Below are 19,236 nucleotides of genomic sequence, written 5' to 3' on the forward strand. Positions count from 1 at the left end.
AGCAGCAACACAATTTGATCGCCTATCTGTTGAGCTGTTGTTGTTCACTAGTCATCACTCGGTACTCCCTACCTTTCTTCCAGGAACACTAGATATTTAATAGAATCATCCATCAATTGCTTTAGAACACGCTTTATCCCACAAAGTTGCATGGCACGCTTAAAAGAGGCACACGCCATCAACGACACATTGCAGGCGATACATCATCCTAGTCGACCAAGACTACAAGATAGGTGGAGAACGACGGGCAGGCCTCACAGTTCACAAATGTGCTGGTTTCTTTAGAATAAACTGAGCTTCCCATGGCAGTTTGCAGGGCTCTCATGGTCACAAGCCGAGTAGTAGGATCGTCGTCAAATCAGGCAGCCACACCTACCGCGCCCCTGTTTCTCCATAGACCGGTTCAGTTTAGTGTTTTTTTAATATATATCAGTAAGGGAGGAGAGATCCATGGAGCCAGCCAACCAGCTGCGCAAGCTCAAAGCCGGAATACCTCGAATAATTGGACGTCACATACTCACATGTACAGATGTACTGGAGAAGATCAACGGGAGGGCGGGGAAAAGAAGCGGAGGAATGAACAAATATCGGACGGTTGGTCGACACTGCCGACTCTTGACTCTGCTCGCTGCAATAGTGTAACAGTATTCAGTAGTGCGGGCATGGACCACCCCCACGGCTCATGATCATGAGTCATGAACTGTCATCATGTGTTTCGTCGTTCGTCTGCACGCACCATATATACCCGAGCCTTCCCCTCCGCTTCACCCAACTCGCTCGCGCCCCTCTTCCTCTTCCTCTGCCTCCCTCTCCCCACTGTGAAAGCAACAACCAAGCGCACCACCAAGCTATGCTCTGCTCAGCTTTGCTCGAAACTCGCCTCCACACACCCACAATGGGGGCTTCAGTACCTTGCTCCTTCTTCTTCGACGACGAGCCGCTCGGCGAGCCCGGCATGCCGGCGCTGGACGCGTGCGCGCTCTGTGCCAAGCCGCTGGCGCGCGACAGCGACATCTTCATGTACAGAGGGGACACGCCCTTCTGCAGCGAGGAGTGCCGCCACGAGCAGATGCAGCTCGACGCTATCTGCTCCAGGCAGGCCGCCCGGAGGCAGCTGCGGCTCTCGTCGGGATCGGAGGCCCGGCGCTGGCATCAAGACTCCGGTAAGGTGTCCGTCGCGAGCTAGCCGGCAAAGCTGGCAACCCAGTGGAGTAGAGCTTGGCTTGAATCGACGGTCTCTCCGGTTTGTGTCGCCTGAGCCGGAGAAGCTATGAAGGATCTGAGAATGTTCATGTGCTGAGGCTCCGGCCATCTGGGTCGCCCACTGGACAACTTCTTCTGGCTCCGACTGGCTCCTTTTCGCCTCTGTGTGTGTTCGTTTGAGGCTTTTGAGCCGCGGTTGGTGCAACACCATCTGTAAATCGAAACCACTGGGAAATCCCTATTTCAACACATATATTTGCCTTGATCATGACTTGTCTGAGCTTTAGATTGATCATGTGTCTTAACCGCTTAACGTAAATTGAGCACTCGTAGAGCATCTAGGCACTGCACCCTGAAATCTCGCCAGACAAGTACTACTCCTATGCAAGTGAATGGCGTAGACACTGCTTGAACGAGATTGTGTCGCTTGGTTATTAATGAAACGGCCGTGGAAAAATCATTTGTTAATCATGTAGACAGGGGATGGCTTGCACAGGATTTGAGAAGATGCCAACATAGTGGCGTTAGTGCATGCTACAGCAAAAACTGGGGAAAAAGAAATGAAAAAGGATTCGTTAAGCATTACTTTTGTGGTGTTGTTGGTCTAACGATTTCCCTTCGTCTTGGGTAGTCAAGATGATAGGGATTTAACTCCTTGTTCGCCTGGCCATGCACGAATTTTCATCTACCAGTACTGTATTTTTTGACAACCTTCTCATTGGTAATTGCATATATTTGCAACTGAACATTTTCCGAAGGCGTTACGGTGCTGATTACGACGGAAGAATAGAGCTACACAATATGTAAGTCTCCAACTTAGCATTAATTCTGGAGTGTACTAGCAAAGGGTCGAGAAAAAATGGAGGAAAAAACCCTTGAGTAATTTATGAACTGATGTAACACTGCCCCACCCCGGTGATTATTCAAAAAAGGGAAACCCGCTCATTATTCTCCATTTTGAGTGAAGCAGAAACAGAGCCTATCTTTTCACCAGAAATCATATTCCTACTTAAAAAGTTGCACAAAAACTCTACACACTAGTGGTTCCTTTGCATTGCAACCACACATACAGTTCCGATTGAAATATTAGTATGTAGGGTCGGCACCGTTGCACGTCTGATGACCGTACAACCCTGGAGGCAACGATCGGTCCCGGAGGAGGCCAGCTGGATCCGACGGACGCATGGCATGTACCCGGCATGTGCGAGACCACCGGTACGTGCGTGCGTGACAGCGCATGGACGGCCACCGCCCACGCCCTGACGCCCACGTCTAACTCGTGCAGCCTAGCCGAGCCGTGCCCTCGGCCGCTCCGTTGCCGGTACCGTCCCGTGTGGCCGGCCGGCCACGCACACGACGAGCGCGTTCACCGCGTGCTTCCAAGCAAAACCCTTGCTGAAAACGTCAGCATTTGTTTACTGCTGCTAGGGCTACTGGCCAAGCAGCCAACAAAGCGACTGTGCTTGGGCGTGAAGTTTCGTGAGTATAAAAATTCGGGCACAAATCTGTCATCGCTCCCAACCCTACACGCACCAGCCGGGCAGCTGACGAGAGGGACCCAACAGGCAGCGACCCAGTCGCTGCCACACGGCCCACCAGGGAGAGAAGGCCCAACCCACTCGTCACCGGCCCACAGTGGACGAAGTGAGCCCAGTACCCTCCTAGTACTTATTCTGCCCCGACCGAAGATGAGATCATCCAGTGGATCAAGGCATTGGCGGCGGCTCGAACCCTAGTTCATCTCCGCTACTGTTCTTCCCCCAAATTCGTGTATTCGTGCTTGTAATCGCCACTATAATACATATCAATAGATCCCTACCCTTACATCTGGTATCAGAGGCCAGACCACCACCTTCCTCCACCCGGATCTGGCGCAATTCATGGAAACCCGACGCCTTCGCCACGCTCGCTCGCTTCTGGAGGCCATGGATCCGTCAATCCAAGCCTTCCTCGACCGCTGGGAGTCCCTCGTCGCCGCCAACACCAAGGCCCAGCAGGTGACCGCGGCCAAGATCGACGACCTCCTCACCTGGAGGCCGGATCTGGAATGGCGCCTCACTGAGTTAGGCGAGGCCGTGACGGCACTGCAGCTCGCGGCGTCGACTCCTACACCACCAAGTGAGGACGCCCTCCAGGCTCCACCACCGCCAGCGACGCTCGGCATCGATCCTGGTGACGGGGCAGGCGCGGCTCGCGCTCCTCACGGGTTAGATGACCGCGGCGGGTTCAACATCTCATGGGGGTTGTCGGGGGCGCCGTTCCAGACGCCCCCACCGCTCCCGGCAAATGGTCAGTGTGACCCTCCTCCTTCTCCTAGCGCGCTACCCCCGTTCGCGCACGCCAGCCAGCTTCTCACCGGGCTCGGGCAGGCGCATCCATCCATCTCTTTTCCGCAGTTCTCGGGAGAGAACCCGAACTTGTGGAAAACTCTTTGTGAGCAGTATTTCACCATGTTTGGGATTGCGCCTTCTTTTTGGGTACCCATGGCGGCTTTGAATTTTTCTGGTCCGGCGTCAATTTGGCTTCAGTCGATCCAAAAACACCTCTCTGATTTTGACTGGAACTCTTTCACTGCTCACCTGTGTACGCGATTCGGCCGTGATTGGCACCAGATGCTGATCTGACAGTTTTACACTGTCCGGCAAACTACTTCAGTCGCTGATTATATTGAGAAATTTGAATTAATCATAAACCACTTGAGCTCCTATTCTGACACTATACATCCGTTTTAATTTCTCACTCGATTCGTGGAGGGGCTGAGGAAGGACATCCGAGCGGTGATCCTGGTCCAGCGGCCACCGGACCTGGATATGGCTTGCGCCCTCGCCTTGCTACAAGAGGAAGTGGCTGACGATGCGTTCGGCACATTACCACGGCCACCCGAAGCGACTCCAAGGCCACCCGAAGCGACTCCAAGGCCGAGCATGGCGCTGCCACTCCCTCCGCCTCCTCCGCGCCTCCCTCCCCCGTCAGGAGCCATAGATCGTCGGGGGACGGATGCAGTGCGCGCAGATACATCCAAGGTGAAGGCGCTGCGCGATTACCGTCGGGCCCGCGGCCTCTGCTTCAAATGCGGAGAGCGCTGGGGGCACGACCACACCTGCCCGACTACAGTCCAGCTTCACGTCGTCGAGGAAATGCTAGAACTATTCGGCGCCAACGACAACCAAGATGACTGCGGCACTTCCACTACACCGTGTGACACTGCCATGGCCATCTCACGCTCGGCGCTGGACGACAGTGTCTCGCCCAAGGCATTCCAACTTCTCGCCACTATGCAAGGGCAAGAGGTTCTGTTGCTTGTCGACAGTGGCAGTTCTACGTCCTTCATCGACCAGAAGCTCGCGCAGCAGTTGAACGGAGCCGCTCCTCTCAAGCAACCGTGCCGTGTTCGTGTGGCAGATGGAGGTGAGCTGACTTGTACCGCATCAATTCCAGGCTGCCAATGGTCCTCTCAAGGCCACGATTTCGTCACGGATATGAATATACTTCCTCTGGGCACTTATGACGCCATCCTTGGCATTGAGTGGCTGGAGCAACACAGCCCAATGACAGTCGATTGGAAGGCGGAGTACATTCAGTTTCCCACTCCTATGGGACGAGCTCACCTGTTCGGCCACGAAGCCAATTCCAACACTTGTCATGTAATCAACAGTGTCCAGCTCCAGAATTTGCACCGCCAAGGCTCCCTGTTCCATGTCATCGTCCTGTATCAGCTTGAGGAGGGAGAAAAAGGCACTTCAACAGAACCACCTGAGCTGCAACACCTACTGGTGGAATTCGAGGATGTATTTGGTGAACCTTCAGGCCTTCCCCCGCACCGTGCCTGTGACCATACCATTCCTCTGGTTCCCGGCGCGCAACCAGTCAACATCCGCCCTTATCGCCACAAACCAGAGCATAAGACAGAGATCGAGCGTCAAGTGGCAGAGTTGCTTAAGTCCGGGGTGATCCAACGCAGCCAGAGCAACTTCTCTTCGCCTGCCATTCTCGTCAAGAAGAAGGACGGTACTTGTCGGTTGTGCATCGACTACCGCCACCTCAATGCCATGACTCGTATCAGCAAGTTCCCAGTGCCTGTGATAGAAGAGTTGCTCGATGAGCTCCACGGAGCAAGGTGGTTCTCAAAGCTCGATCTCCGAGCCGGCTACCATCAGATACGACTGGCTGAGGGCGAGGAGTTCAAGACGGCATTCCAAACGCACTTCGGACATTATGAATTCAAAGTTCTGTCTTTTGGATTGGCGGGCGGGCCAGCCACATTCATCGGTGCTATGACAGAAACATTACACCCAGTCCTCCGACACTGCGTCCTCTTATTCTTCGACGACATATTGATCTTTAGCAAGACGTGGGCAGAACACATTGATCACCTCAGGCAAGTTCTCGAGCTGTTGCGCAGAGATCACTGGAAGGTCAAGCGCTCGAAGTGCGAATTCGGCCAACAACAGCTATCTTATCTTGGTCACGTCATCAGCGGCGACGGCGTAGCCACGGAGCCCAGCAAAATTCGAGCGGTACCAGCCTGGAACACACCCAAGGACACCAAGGAAGTGCGCCAATTCCTCGGCCTTGCAGGGTACTATCGCCATTTCGTCCGCGGGTTTGGAGTGATAGCCAGGCCCCTATTCAACTTACTCAAGAAAGGGGTGCCGTTCGTTTGGACCGATAACACAGCACAAGCATTTGAGCTGCTCAAGCAACAGCTGATTACAGCCCCAGTCCTCGCACTCCCGGATTTCAACAAAACATTCATGGTGGAAACAGATGCCTGCGACAAAGGAATTGGCGCAGTTTTGCAATAGGATGGCCATCCCATCGCCTTCATGAGCAAGAGCCTGAGCCCCAGGTACCAAGGGCTGTCCACTTACGAGAAAGAATACCTCGCGATTGTCGTCGCCGTTGACCAATGGCGACCATACCTTCAGCACAGCGAGTTCATCATCCACACAGATCAGAAAAGCCTGATACACTTGGAGGAACAATGGCTCTCAACGCCTTGGCAACAGCGTGCATTCACGAAATTACTGGGACTGAGGTACATTATTCGTTACAGAAAGGGCACAGAGAACACTGCCGCTGGCACCCTATCCAGAGCTCAGTCGCAAGACCTCCTGTTCAGCGTCACTTCTTGCCAGCCCTCATGGCTCGAGGACATCGTCGCCAGCTATAACTGCAACCCACAAGCACAGAGGCTGCTGGAGCAGTTGGCGGTGAAAGAAGACCCCAAGGGACGCTTCTCGTTATAGAATGGAATTCTGCGTTTCCGAGGACGCATTTGGCTGGGTGGATCGACCGAACTTCAACAGCGCATCATGGCAGCTTTCCATGACAGCTCGATTGGGGGGCATTCAGGGTTCCAAGCGACGTTCAGGCGCGTCCGTCACCTCTTTGCATGGCCGAAAATGAAGACCGATGTCCTACAGTACGTTCGGTGCTGCCCAACGTGTCAGCAGGCCAAACCAGATAGAGCTGCATCACCGGGGCTGCTCCAGCCACTACCCATTCCACAGCGGCCGTGGGAAATGATCACAATGGATTTTGTGGAAGGCCTGCCTCAGTCCAGTAAATTCAACTGCCTTTGGGTTATCGTGGACAAGCGCACCAAGTTTGCTCACTTCCTCCCGCTGACGCATCCGTACACGGCAGCAAAAGTGGCCCTCCTCTATATGAACAGCGTGTACAAGATCTACGGATTCCCCGCAGCCATTTTGTCTGACCGCGACCCGGTTTTCACTGGCCATTTTTGGAGGGAACTATTCAAGTACGCTGGTACAGAGCTGCGGATGAGCACAGCAAACCATCCGCAAACGGACGGACAAACGGAAAGAGTAAACCAGTGTGTGGAGACCTACCTCAGATGCTTTGTGCACGCTTGTCCGACACGGTGGAGTCACTAGATCCCTCTTGCTCAGTTCTGGTACAACTCTTCCCATCACTCCAGCATTGGGATGTCGCCCTTCAAAGCGATGTTTGGGCACGACCCATGACACTGGGGAATCACTTCTACCTCTGAATGCACAGTCCCCGTGCTCCATTCTTGGCTGGACGAGCGTGCAGTGGTACAAGATCTGCTTCAACAGCATCTCAACAGAGCGCAGCAACACATGAAGACTCAGGCAGACAAACAACGATCGCCTCGTACCTTTGAAGTGGACGACTCGGTTTACCTGAAGCTTCAGTCGTACATTCAAACCTCTGTCGCTCGGCGAGCCAACCACAAATTGGCATTCAAATACTACGGGCCGTACCAAGTCAACGCCAAGATCAATGACGCTGCATACAAGCTGGATCTTCCTCCACACTCACAAGTTCACCCAGTTTTTCACGTGTCTCAACTGCGCCACTGCCTTCGCCCGGGTACGCTATCCAACTCTACTCTTCCACACCATACTGATGCACCGGTCGTACCCGTTGCAGTCCTCCAGCACCGTTGGCGCAAGAAGAACGGTGCCATGGTCGAGCAGGTCCGTGTGCGCTGGTCTGACGAGGCGGCTTTCAGGGACACTTGGGAGGATAAAGCAGCTCTGCAAGCTCGCTTCCCGGCAGCTGAGGCTTGGGGGCAAGCCTCGTCGCAAGGAGGAGGGGATGACAGCGCTCCCAACCCTACACACACCAGCCAGGCAGCTGACGAGAGGGACCCAATAGGCAGCGACCCAGTCGCTGCCCCACGGCCCACCAGGGAGAGAAGGCCCAACCCACTCGCCACCGGCCCACAATGGACAAAGTGAGCCCAGTACCCTCCTAGTACTTATTCCGCCCCGACCGAAGAGGAGATCATCTAGTGGATAAAGGCATCGGCGGCGGCTCGAACCCTAGTTCATCTCCGCTACTGTTCTTCCCCCAAATTCGTGTATCCGTGCTTGTAATCGCCACTATAATACATATCAATAGATCCCTACCCTTACAAAATCTCAGCGAGGCAAAAGCTACGTGTGCTTGCTTCCCGGAAAGAGGCCTCGCCATCCATTGGCTACCCAATTCTCTATACTCCATGTGGCCGCCGCTGCTCACGAGGCCGGCTATGGAGGACATTATCAACGGCCAAATCGCAGTACTAAAACCATTATGATTGGACGACCCACAAAGCCAAAGGTAGCCTAGCCAAAGCCAAAGCCAAGCCAAGCCAAGGTGCATCTCCCCCAAGCCAAGCCAAAGGGCATCCACATAGTACGACCCCTGTTCCGCACGCGAGGCCTGCTACGCGAAGCTTAAACAACCGTCCTGCCTCCATAAAGCACAAGCTTCTTTCTGACGATCATACCATACGTGTTGGAAGTAGCCTCTACGTTCGTAGAGACGGGAATCTGCGAAGGCGTCTCGTCAGTCAAGACGCGGTTCCTAATGCGGGTGCTACGTACGCTACATGGCGTGCACGGTGCATAAACACGAGCCATGGTTCCAGTCGAGGTAAAGGAAAGGAAAAGCTAGCTTATTCATCCTGGTTCACGGCATGTCGACTGTTTATTTTATGCCTGACCATGTGGTCTTTGTGTTGCCCTCTCATAGGCCGGCGAAAAAGCCTCTGCCCATGATTATTGTCCGTAGTGTGGCAAGGTTTCTTTAGTTTAGGTTTAACCCAGTGTTTAGAGGCCGCCTAATCTACGATTAGATTTGAGCACACATGATTGATCGATGACTCCTTCCGTCCAGGTACACCGAATGTGTTCCATCGTATATGTATATAGTGGTATGCAATGCAGCGCAACTCGGCATTCTCTATCCAGCAGTGTATGCCGGGAAAGGAGCAGCATCGCGGCAGTGGCGAGCATAAGAAACGGTTCAATTAATTGGTGTGCAAGTTAAGAATGGAGCTGCTACTGCTTCAACTCGTTTGCTACGCCGGCCGGTACACGTGTGATGGTTGACATCAAGAGTAGCTAGGAGAGGCATGCATGCATGTGCATGTGCGCGCATGCGTCCTCATCAGCCATGACTATGACACATACGTATGCACTAGCTAGTGCCTGAGTGGTGACTGGTGACTGGTGTTTGCATTGGCTAAGTCGCTGGACACAATGTGCTTATATGGAACAAACAGCTCTTGTTTGTTCGGTTTCGTGCTAGCTAGACCTAGACCCGTTGGCTAATCATACGGCGAAAAGTCAATGTCACGAGACTCATGGGCCCAGCTAGGTATGGCCACTGTGTCAGCCAAACCATTTGCTCGTTCATTTCTTCGCGTTGTCCACTAACCACCGTAGCCATCTAGCTGCAATTTCTCGGCTTCAAATATTATTTGGAATGTGCATCTCTTTGTAGGCATGAATATGTCAATGCTAAGTTGGTAACAACAAGAAGCTCCTCTAATGAGACGACTCACAATGAGAAACGAATCCCTATCATGTGCCGTGTTTGGTGGTTGAATAGCCGTGGCATTGGATCCACGTTTCTCTGCTAGAATTCTTTCTTGTTCATGTTGGGTGGTTGAGCGTTGAGACGCTGAATCCACGGTTTCAGGAATAATTCTTGTAACGGTTGTTTTATAACACGAAAAATTCTAGAGATGGCCGGCCGGCCGGGTAGATTTCCGTTCCTTCTTCCAGCGGCCGATCACCCATTCCCCATTTGTTTTTCCCTACATTTCTGTGACACTCGGATTCCCTTGAGTATTTCTTAATTTCATTTTGCGTGCCAGTGCAAGATCAGAGGAGATATACCTAACAATGAGGCCAGTTTCCATATGCTCGTAGGCAAGGTTGAACCAGTGCTAAGTCTAAAATAAACCTTAAACTTGTAGACAAAAGCTAAATCAAATCCTGAACTTTGAATCCCTGAAATCAACACATGATCCCGGTCTATTTTAAACCTTGAGTGCATTCCCAAACAAGGATTGTTGACATGCAGCCCGAAAGGCCCTCTGCTGCTAACAAGAACAGGTATGGAGAGATGGGATCTCCCTGTCGAATACCTCGTGTAGGTTTAAATTCCTCTGACTTGACACCATTGAACATAACAGAAAAAGATACTGAGCTCACCATGTTCATAACAATATCCACCCAAGGGGGCGCAAACCCCAATTTCTCAATGATAGATCTGAGAAAAGGCCATTCCACTCTGTCGTAAGCCTTCATCATGTCCAACTTCAACGCAGCAAAACAGTTATTCTTTGATCTGTTCCTCTTCATGAAATGCAAGCACTCATAAGCTGAGATAATGTTGTCAGTGATAAGCCTTCCCGGAACGAAAGCTGATTGCTCCTCTGATATTATGCCCGGAAGAATTACCTTTAGGCGGTTAGCAAGGACCTTCGAGGCAATCTTGTAGAAAATGTTACATAAACTAATAGGGTGAAATTGAGATAGTAACGTTGGGTTTGATACCTTGGGGATGAGAACCAACATAGTATGGTTTAAGCATGCAGGGCTCTCGTCACCCCTCACGATAGCCAACACATCATTAGTCACCGCTTCCTCACAGATATCCCAGTGCCTTTGGAAGAAGTGAGTTGGGAACCCATGGGGCCTGGTGCTTTCATCGGAAACATCTGGAACAAAGCTGTCTTGACCTCCTTTGCCTCATAAGGGGCCATAAGCGTTTCATTCATTGCCGTCGTTACCTTAACAGGTACGTGCTGAAGCACGTCCGCCACCCCCTCTACCGCCTCAGAGGTATACATATTTTTGTAGAACTCAAGCGCCATCTGTTGCATCTCGGTCGGTTCCTCTGTTAAAGCACCATTAGGCCTCTGCAAAGCCTTGATAAGGTTTTTCTGCGCCGCATCGAAGCCCTCAGGTGGAAAAAAATGGGAGTTTCTGTTACCCTCGGAAAGCCACTCGACGCGTGAGCGCTGTCTTCACATGATCTCTTCACGCAAATACAATTCTATAAGGCGGTCGTTGATCTTGATCTCGGCATGAGATGGCCCAGTTTGTGCGGGATCGCCTCGCAGCCGATCGAGTTCCTTTTGCAAAGACCTTATTTCCCCTCGCACACTCCCAAAGGTGGTCCTCGACCAGTCGCCCTAATTGCTAGCCAGCTCCTCAAGTTTTATGCGAACCTCAGTAGCTGTCGGATTATGGCCCTTAAACTTCCATGCATTCTGAACCGTGGGTTGTAAGTTAGGATGTCTATCCCACATGACCTCGTAGCGAAACTGCTTAGCTCTGTTTCCTCCATTAACTGGTTGGGCAACCCGCACAAGGACCGGTTTGTGATCAGAAGTTGCAGCTGTCAGGTGCTCCACCACCGCTCCAGAAAATAGCTCACACCATTCCACCGAGGCTAGTGCTCGGTCTAACCTAACTCTTGTGTAGGAACCACCTGTAACTTTTTTCTCATACGTCCATGAGGTTCCTTTAAACCCGAGATCAATTAATCCACAAACATCAACAGCATCTCTGAAGCTTTGGATCTGAGCCTGGCTCCTCGAGCCTATACCGTCGTGTTCATCGTGTCTCAACACTTCGTTGAAGTCTCCAATGTAGATCCATGGCAAGCTTTGGAGTGTAGATAAATTTTTCATAGTGTCCCAAGTGTGGTGCCGAAGATGTGTTTGTGCCTCCCCATAGAAACAAGATAGTCTCCATGGTTGCTCACCTAGTTCATTCACTTTGCTATCGATATGATACTTGGAGTAGCCCAAAATTTCCAACTTTATTTAATTATTCCAAAACAAAGAAAGACCTCCACTCCTACCAGAGGAGCTAACAGCAAATGAACAATCATAACCTAGAGTAGTTTTTATAGCTTCCGCTTTTTCTGCACTAATCTGAGTTTCTAAGATGCAAAGGACTCTAGCGGCAACCTTTTTCGCGAAATCGCGCAGCTCGTGAACTGTCGGGGTGTTTCCAATCCCGTGACAATTCCAGCAAGGAGATTCATTGTGCCCGGTGGCACTCCCCGGGGGAGCCCGCCGATTGTGCATCATCTTTAGTTGTTGGAGCCGCTGAGGTCGAGCCTCCACCACCAGGTCCATCAATCTCCTTCATCTTTTCCTTGTCCTCACTGCCTAGCTCCTTCCTGATTCTCTTGTATTCCTTGCGCGGAGAGACATACACAGGTGGCAGCAGGGGAACTGCCGGCAAGGCCGTTGCAGCCACCATCGCCAGGGGATTCACATCCACTGGTTCCTGCATTGTTGCAGATGGACTAGGGCATGAATTGTTCTCCACAGAAGCTCGCTTATTTGATTGCTGTCCCTCCATCGCCACCAGTGCATTGTTCCTATTTTCCCGAGCAACATCCTCCTTCTCAACCTCCTCAGCTCTTCTGTCATCCGCGTGCCCCGGGTTATGGTTCTGGGCATTAAACCTCCACCTCTGGTTGGGGTTGTAGTTGCCTCTGCCCCTTCCTCTACATCTCCCTCCCCCCATAGACTGTCTTGCTTGGGGGCCGGCTATCTCTCTCCCAATATGGCCAGCTCTGAAGGCATCCGCCAGCAAAAAATCCCCCCACTGAAAAGATGATACGTCGTGCTCGCCGTCCCCACATTCCTCATACCAGTGCCCGAACTCCCCACAATTAAAACAGAAGGTTGGAAGCTTCTCATACTTCACTTGATATCTAACTCTTTCCTCCCCCTTCTTCCCAGTGACAAAACGTTTTATCTTTGCATTGATATCAATCTTGACTTTGACTCGAACAAATTCTCCAAAATAGCCTGCTGGGAGCCTGAGCTGAACCTCTTCAACCTCTCCAATGCAAGAGGCCATCCCTCGTACTGCCTGCTCAATCAGGAAGTTGTCTGGCAGGCGGTGAATCTGCGCCCACACCGTCAATGTTTCCAGAGGGATGGATTCGGGCTGCTTGAACCCGTCCTGCATGATCACTGCCTGTCCCCTAAAGAGACATGGACCTTCAAACATGGCCTTGTTCCAATCCGCTAGACCCCCGAACTGTGTCGTGAAAAGGTTGTCGTTCACTCTCCTCCAAACCACCGGTCTAGCCGGGTTCCATGCCGCGCACATGTCACCATACAGTGCGCCCGGGCTAAAAGTTTTGGGTGTGTGAACCCTAGCGATCGTCAACCACTTAGCCGACGCCAACAGATCTGGAAGCTCATCCTACCACGCAAAGTCATCCTCTTCTTCTTCCTGCAAGTTCAGTCGGGCAAGCAGATCGTCCGTACTCTCCTTGTCCCCCCTCCTCTGTGATCCTCCAGGTTCGCCTGCCATCACCACCTCGATCTCATCGTTGGAGCTGCAAACCCTAGCATGTCTCGTCAGAGAACTCACGATCGCTCCAACAGCCAAGGCCGGGTAGAGTCGCAAGGGACTCCCCTTGATCAGCCCGAGCCAGGGAGCGAGAACGGTAAAGATCCGTTGTGGATCAGACGAGAATTCCGGCGACGCCGCCGGAAGCGAGAAAAACCCTAGCTAGTCGCTAGGGGAGAGAAAACGCTGGAACCCGGGATTTCTGACTGCAGGCGGACTGTACTGGGCAGGCCCACTAGGCGAACTTAAAATCTGCCGCTGGACGGCACAAGGCCGGCCCACCAGGTAAACTTAAAAATACCAAAACTATTGAAACGTTGTCAGAAATCGTACTTTTAACCTAGCGTTGCTGACCTTGTCAGGATAGCCACTCTACCTTGTAGTTGTTGATAAAAGAGAAGCGCGAAAATATTTAACAACAAACAGTAGCGTCGAGATTTGAAAACATTTCTGAAATTTTTAGATACATTTTCTTGAAAATTGTCAACAATTTTGAAATCCGAACATTTTTTGGAATTATGTGGAATACACAAACAAATTTTGAAAACGTGAACCATTTTTGAAATCCCCTACGATTTTTAAGGTGCGAACACTTTTATAAAAGGAATAATTTAGGAAGCTGAACAAAATATGAAAGTGCGAAATTTTTTGTGAAAATTTGTTCCCATTTAAAAAAAGTTAGAAAGTGTTCGCACATTATAATGTTATTCAGGTTTCAGAATTTGTTCACATTTTTACAAAGAAATGTTTATGTTTCAAAAAATTCTCATCTTGGAAAATTCTTCACACTTATTTGTGTAGGTCTCAAAATTATTCATGTTTTCAATTTTTTTTTGCTTTTTTAAAAGTGTTCGCACTTCAAAAAACATTTGGGGATTATTCTGAGAATCTACGTCGTGTCATACTTGTGTGAGTGATACTTGTACGAATGGTTCTTATTGTTTTATATTCGTCTGGAGAGAATACATACATTAAGGTTCCTTTCTGCCCAATTTAAGAATCTCTGTAGCTTGGTCATGCATGACTCAGCCGGAACTGCATTTTCTCTGTTTTCCTTCTGCTATTCTTTTTTTCCTGGAGACGAATCTAGGGAACGGCAATCGAATAATCAGTGCAGTTCTTTTTCTCTTTTTTGCAGGAGATTAATTCAGTCAGCTGACCCGGCTCAGTCAAGCGTGACTGTATGCATTGTGCAATTATTTTTGTCCCATCAGGGTGATACATCTATATCTACTAATAAAGCAAGGTGCGTTTCTTCAATTTTTTCATCCGTTCATCATTGAAAATATTTTTCTTATATCCGAGGTGGTACTAAATTTTCGTGGTCCATCTGCTAAAAAATAAAAAAATTTGTCCAGAATTTCGTACGTGGGCCGCACGTACTAAGGCCCAGAAAAGGCATCCTGCGCTCGAAGCTGGCAAACCTTATTTGTCGCACAACGCGGCATATAGTTGGAGCTTCCCAGCGGTCGCCCAATGTTGGGCTGGCCTATTTCTATTTTTCCTTTGTTCTTTTTCTATTTTTATTTTTTCCTTCCAATTAATTTTTCCTTTTCCCATTTAATTTTCCAAAATTTCGTTTTTTGTACTATTTTTTGTTAAATCTTAGAATTTCAAAATTTGTTCCCACTTTAAAATACAACTGGAAATTTAAATTTTTATTTTCGTTAAAAATTTGTTTGAAACTAAAATAATGTTTGCATTTCAAAAACATGAATTTTTTTCTTGGTATCTAAAATAAATTTCATTTAAAAAATAATAGAAATTCGAAAAATATTCATTTTATAGAAATGTTCACAAATTCAAAATAATATTCTTGATTAAAAATACATTTTTGAAAATTGATTTGAATGTTCAAAACAAGTTTCCATTTTAGCAAATTGTTCAGAAATTCGAAAAATGTTCGTTTCTCTGCCTTAAAAATGGCCCATTTTCCAAAAGTGTTTGTGAATTTAAGAAAATCTTCCTATTTCAAGTTTTTTTTTGCTTTTTCTAGAAATTAACATTTTTACGAAAACAATGCTCACATATTTTTATAAAAATCAGGAGGTCACCACAACCTCGACAAGGAGGCGGACCTGAAGGAAAAAAATGCACGAATTGGGTAGTGGCCGCCACTCCCACCAACCCCACTACTATAACGATCTTGCGTGCCAAACATGACCCGCGAGAACACCACAACTCTCCGCTCTGTCGCCCCACTATTGTGTGGAGACCGTTTTGATGGACACATCAATTATCTCTCCTGATGCTTTTCGCAAAAAATCTCTCCCGTTGCAACGCACGGGCATATGTGCTAGTTTGACCAAAGGAAACAGTGAACCGTTGATCTATGATACTAGTACTACCTTTTTACCCCTATCAAGGAAGAAATCGTCAGTTAAATTTGACTTCTTGATCAGTTCCCTCTTGCAAGGCTCGTTCCTATTCCACTTTACATAACCACACCCCCGGAAAAAAATGTTTACATTACCACAGTCTTACTAAGGCTGGTCGTAATGGGAGTATCATAACTAGTATCATGCATGCCAACTAGGCAATTTAGATACGGTGTCATAGAATTAAATGAGGAAAAAGAGAGTTGAGTATCATATCATGATACTATATCATAATAAATGTCATACTATGCATTAGGGATATAGTATCATTCACTAGTATCGTAATACTAACTTATGATATTACCCATTACAATCAGCGTAAGTGTACCAGAAAACACGTTAAAACTAGCTTCAAACACTGTTAGAGCAACTCCAACGATGCGACCCATTTCCTCTCGGGCGTCCGTTTGGGTCGGCGCGGACACAAAAATCGGCCCAATGCGCCGAAACAAACGGACGCGCGCCCGCTTTTCGTCCGCGGCCGACCCATTCCCGGCCCATTTTTTAGTCGGATTTGCGTCGGCGCGGACATGAGACGGACGCGCGCGCTCGCCTTCTCCTCCCCCGGGCCCGCTGGTCGGTGGATAATTGGCCTCTCCCCATCCAACAGCAAACCCTCGCCTGCCTCCTTCGTCACCGACGCCGCCGTCCATTTTTTCCGGTGACTCTGCCAGCTGCGGGCGCCGCAACATCCGCTCAGCAACGCCGCCACCTCCCACGTCGCCCGCCACTGCCGTCTTGCCACCGGGGAACCAACAGCTTCCCACCCCCGCTCCCCGGACACAGCCATGACCGCGACCAAGTAGCCGCCTCGTTGCCCCGGCCAGATCGTCACCGGCACGCTCGCCGGATGCCGGCAGGGCAACTAGCTGGTCCGTGCGCGCCGCGACTCCCATCGCCGGCCGTCTCCTTCGTCGATGCCCACAAGCTGTTCGACAGTTTGCCAAGGTACAAAATGGACTCCGCCGACGAGTTCTTTTTTCACAATTTCCTTTGCGACTCCGACGATTCGTCGTCCGATGACGAGGAGGAGATATTGGCTGCCGTGTTGGTCCATCACCACCTCAATAGCCAGCGGCCGTTGTTCCGTGGCTCCATTCCGGGCCACCTTCCGGCGTTGAATCGCAACCAAGATAGCGGGCATCTCCTTCTTTGGAAGGACTACTTTGATACAACAAATCCGTTGTTCAAACATGAAAAATTCCGCCGCCGTTTCCGTATGAGTAGGCATCTTTTCAACCGTATTAGAGAGGGGGTGGTCGGCTATGATGACTATTTCGAGTGCAAAGAGGATGCCGTTGGAAAGATTGGTTTCTCCTCTTATCAGAAATGCATTGCCGCCATCCGAATGCTTGCATACGGAGTGCCCCGTGATCTAATTGATGAGTACGCCCGTTTGAGCGAGTCTACATGCCTAGACTCCCTGTATAAGTTCTGCAAGGTTGTTATTGTTGTGTTTGGCCCTGAGTACTTGAGAGAGCCGACTCCTCAAGATACATCCCGTTTGTTGGCGATGAATGCCAGTAGGGGCTTGCCAGGGATGCTTGGCAGTATAGACTGCATGCACTAGGAGTGGAAGAACTGCCCTTCTGCTTGGCAAGGGCAGTATATGTTGGAAATATGCCCTAGAGGCAATAATAAAATGGTTATTATTATATTTCCTTGTTCATGATAATTGTCTATTGTTCATGCTATAATTGTATTAACCGGAAACCATAATACATGTGTGAATACATAGACCACAACATGTCCCTAGTGAGCCTCTAGTTGACTAGCTCGTTGATCAATAGATGGTTATGGTTTCCTCACAATGGACATTGGATGTCATAGATAACGGGATCACATCATTGGGAGAATGATGTGATGGACAAGACCCAATCCTAAGCATAGCACAAGATCGTGTAGTTCGTTTGCTAGAGCTTTTCTAATGTCAAGTATGATTTCCTTAGACCATGAGATTGTGCAACTCCCGGATACCGTAGGAGTGCTTTGGGTGTATCAAACGTCACAACATAACTGGGTGGCTATAAAGGTGCACTACAGGTATCTCTGAAAGTGTCTGTTGGGTTGGCACGAATCGAGACTGGGATTTGTCACTCCGTATGACGGAGAGATAACTCTGGGTCCACTCGGTAATGCATCATCATAATGAGCTCAATGTGACTAAGGAGTTAGCCACGGGATCATGCGTTACGGTACGAGTAAAGAGACTTGCTGATAACGAGATTGAACGAGGTATGGGGATACCGACGATCGAATCTCGGGCAAGTAACATACCAATGGACAAAGGGAATTGTATACAGGATTGATTGAATCCCCGACATCGTGGTTCATCCGATGAGATCATCGTGGAACATGTGGGAGCCAATATGGGTATCCAGATCCCGCTATTGGTTATTGGCCGAAGAGGTGTCTCGGTCATGTCTGGATGGTTCCCGAACCAGTAGGGTCTACGCACTTAAGGTTCGGTGACACTAGAGTTGTTATGGGAAATAGTATGTGGTTACCGAAGGTTGTTCGGAGTCCCGGATGAGATCCCGGAGGTTACGAGGAACTTCGGAATGGTCCGGAGGTGAAGATCGATATATTGGAGGAAGGGTATTGGAGTCCAAAATTGTTCTGGGAGTACCTGGTGACGACCAGCGTGACCGAAAGGTGTTTCGGAGGCCCCGGCAAGCGTTGGGGGCCTTATGGGCCAAGGGGAGGGGGCGCACCGGCCCACTAAGGGGCTGTGCGCCCCTCCCACCCCCTCTTACGTAACCTGGAGAGGTGGGGCGTCTCCCCTAGGGCAGCCGCCCCTCCCGGCTTAGGGGGCAAGTTTCGTAGGGGTGGCGGCGCCCAAACCCATCTAGGGTTTCCCCTGTGGCTGCCGCCCCTCCCCTAGGGAAACCCTAGGGCGCCTCCTCCTCCTCCCTTTGCCCTATATATAGTGAGGGAGAGAGAGGGCAGCCGCTCCCCTTCCCTCGCGCAGCCCCTCCCTCCTCCAACACCTCTTCCTCCTCCGTAGTGCTTGGCGAAGCCCTGCCAGAGAACTGCAAGCTCCACCACCATGCCGTCGTGCTACCGGAGCTCTCCCTCAACTTCTCCTCTTCCCTTGCTGGATCAAGAAGGAGGAGACGTCCCCGGGCTGTACGTGTGTTGAACGTGGAGGCCCCGTCCGTTCGGCACTTGATCGGATCTTCCGCGATTTGAATCGCCGCAAGTACGACTCCATCAACCGCGTTCTTGTAACGCTTCCTCTTAGCGATCTTCAAGGGTATGAAGATGCACTCCCTCTCTGTCGTTGCTAGTATCTCCTAGATTGATCTTGGTGACACGTAGGAAAATTTTGAATTATCACTACGTTCCCCAACAGTGGCATCATGAGCTAGGTCTATTCGTAGATTCTATCCACGAGTAGAACACAAAGTAGTTCTGGGCGATGATTTGGTCAATTTGCTTACAGTTACTAGTCTTATCTTGATTCGGCGGCAGTGTGGGATGAAGCGGCCCGAACCGAC

General features: G+C 50.2%; 1 protein-coding gene across 1 annotated transcript; it reads left to right on the forward strand.

The window, feature by feature from the left end:
* The first annotated feature begins 728 nt into the window (after nt 1–728).
* Nucleotides 729–1,468, forward strand: LOC123050019 (FCS-Like Zinc finger 1). Its single transcript, XM_044472867.1, has one exon. It carries the CDS (start codon nt 851–853, stop codon nt 1,184–1,186), a length of 336 nt encoding a protein of 111 aa, XP_044328802.1. The 5' UTR covers nt 729–850; the 3' UTR covers nt 1,187–1,468.
* The last annotated feature ends 17,768 nt before the right edge of the window (nt 1,469–19,236 follow it).

The sequence above is a fragment of the Triticum aestivum genome, chromosome 2D (genome assembly GCF_018294505.1).
Source record: "Triticum aestivum cultivar Chinese Spring chromosome 2D, IWGSC CS RefSeq v2.1, whole genome shotgun sequence".
NCBI classification, from domain to species: Eukaryota; Viridiplantae; Streptophyta; class Magnoliopsida; order Poales; family Poaceae; genus Triticum; species Triticum aestivum.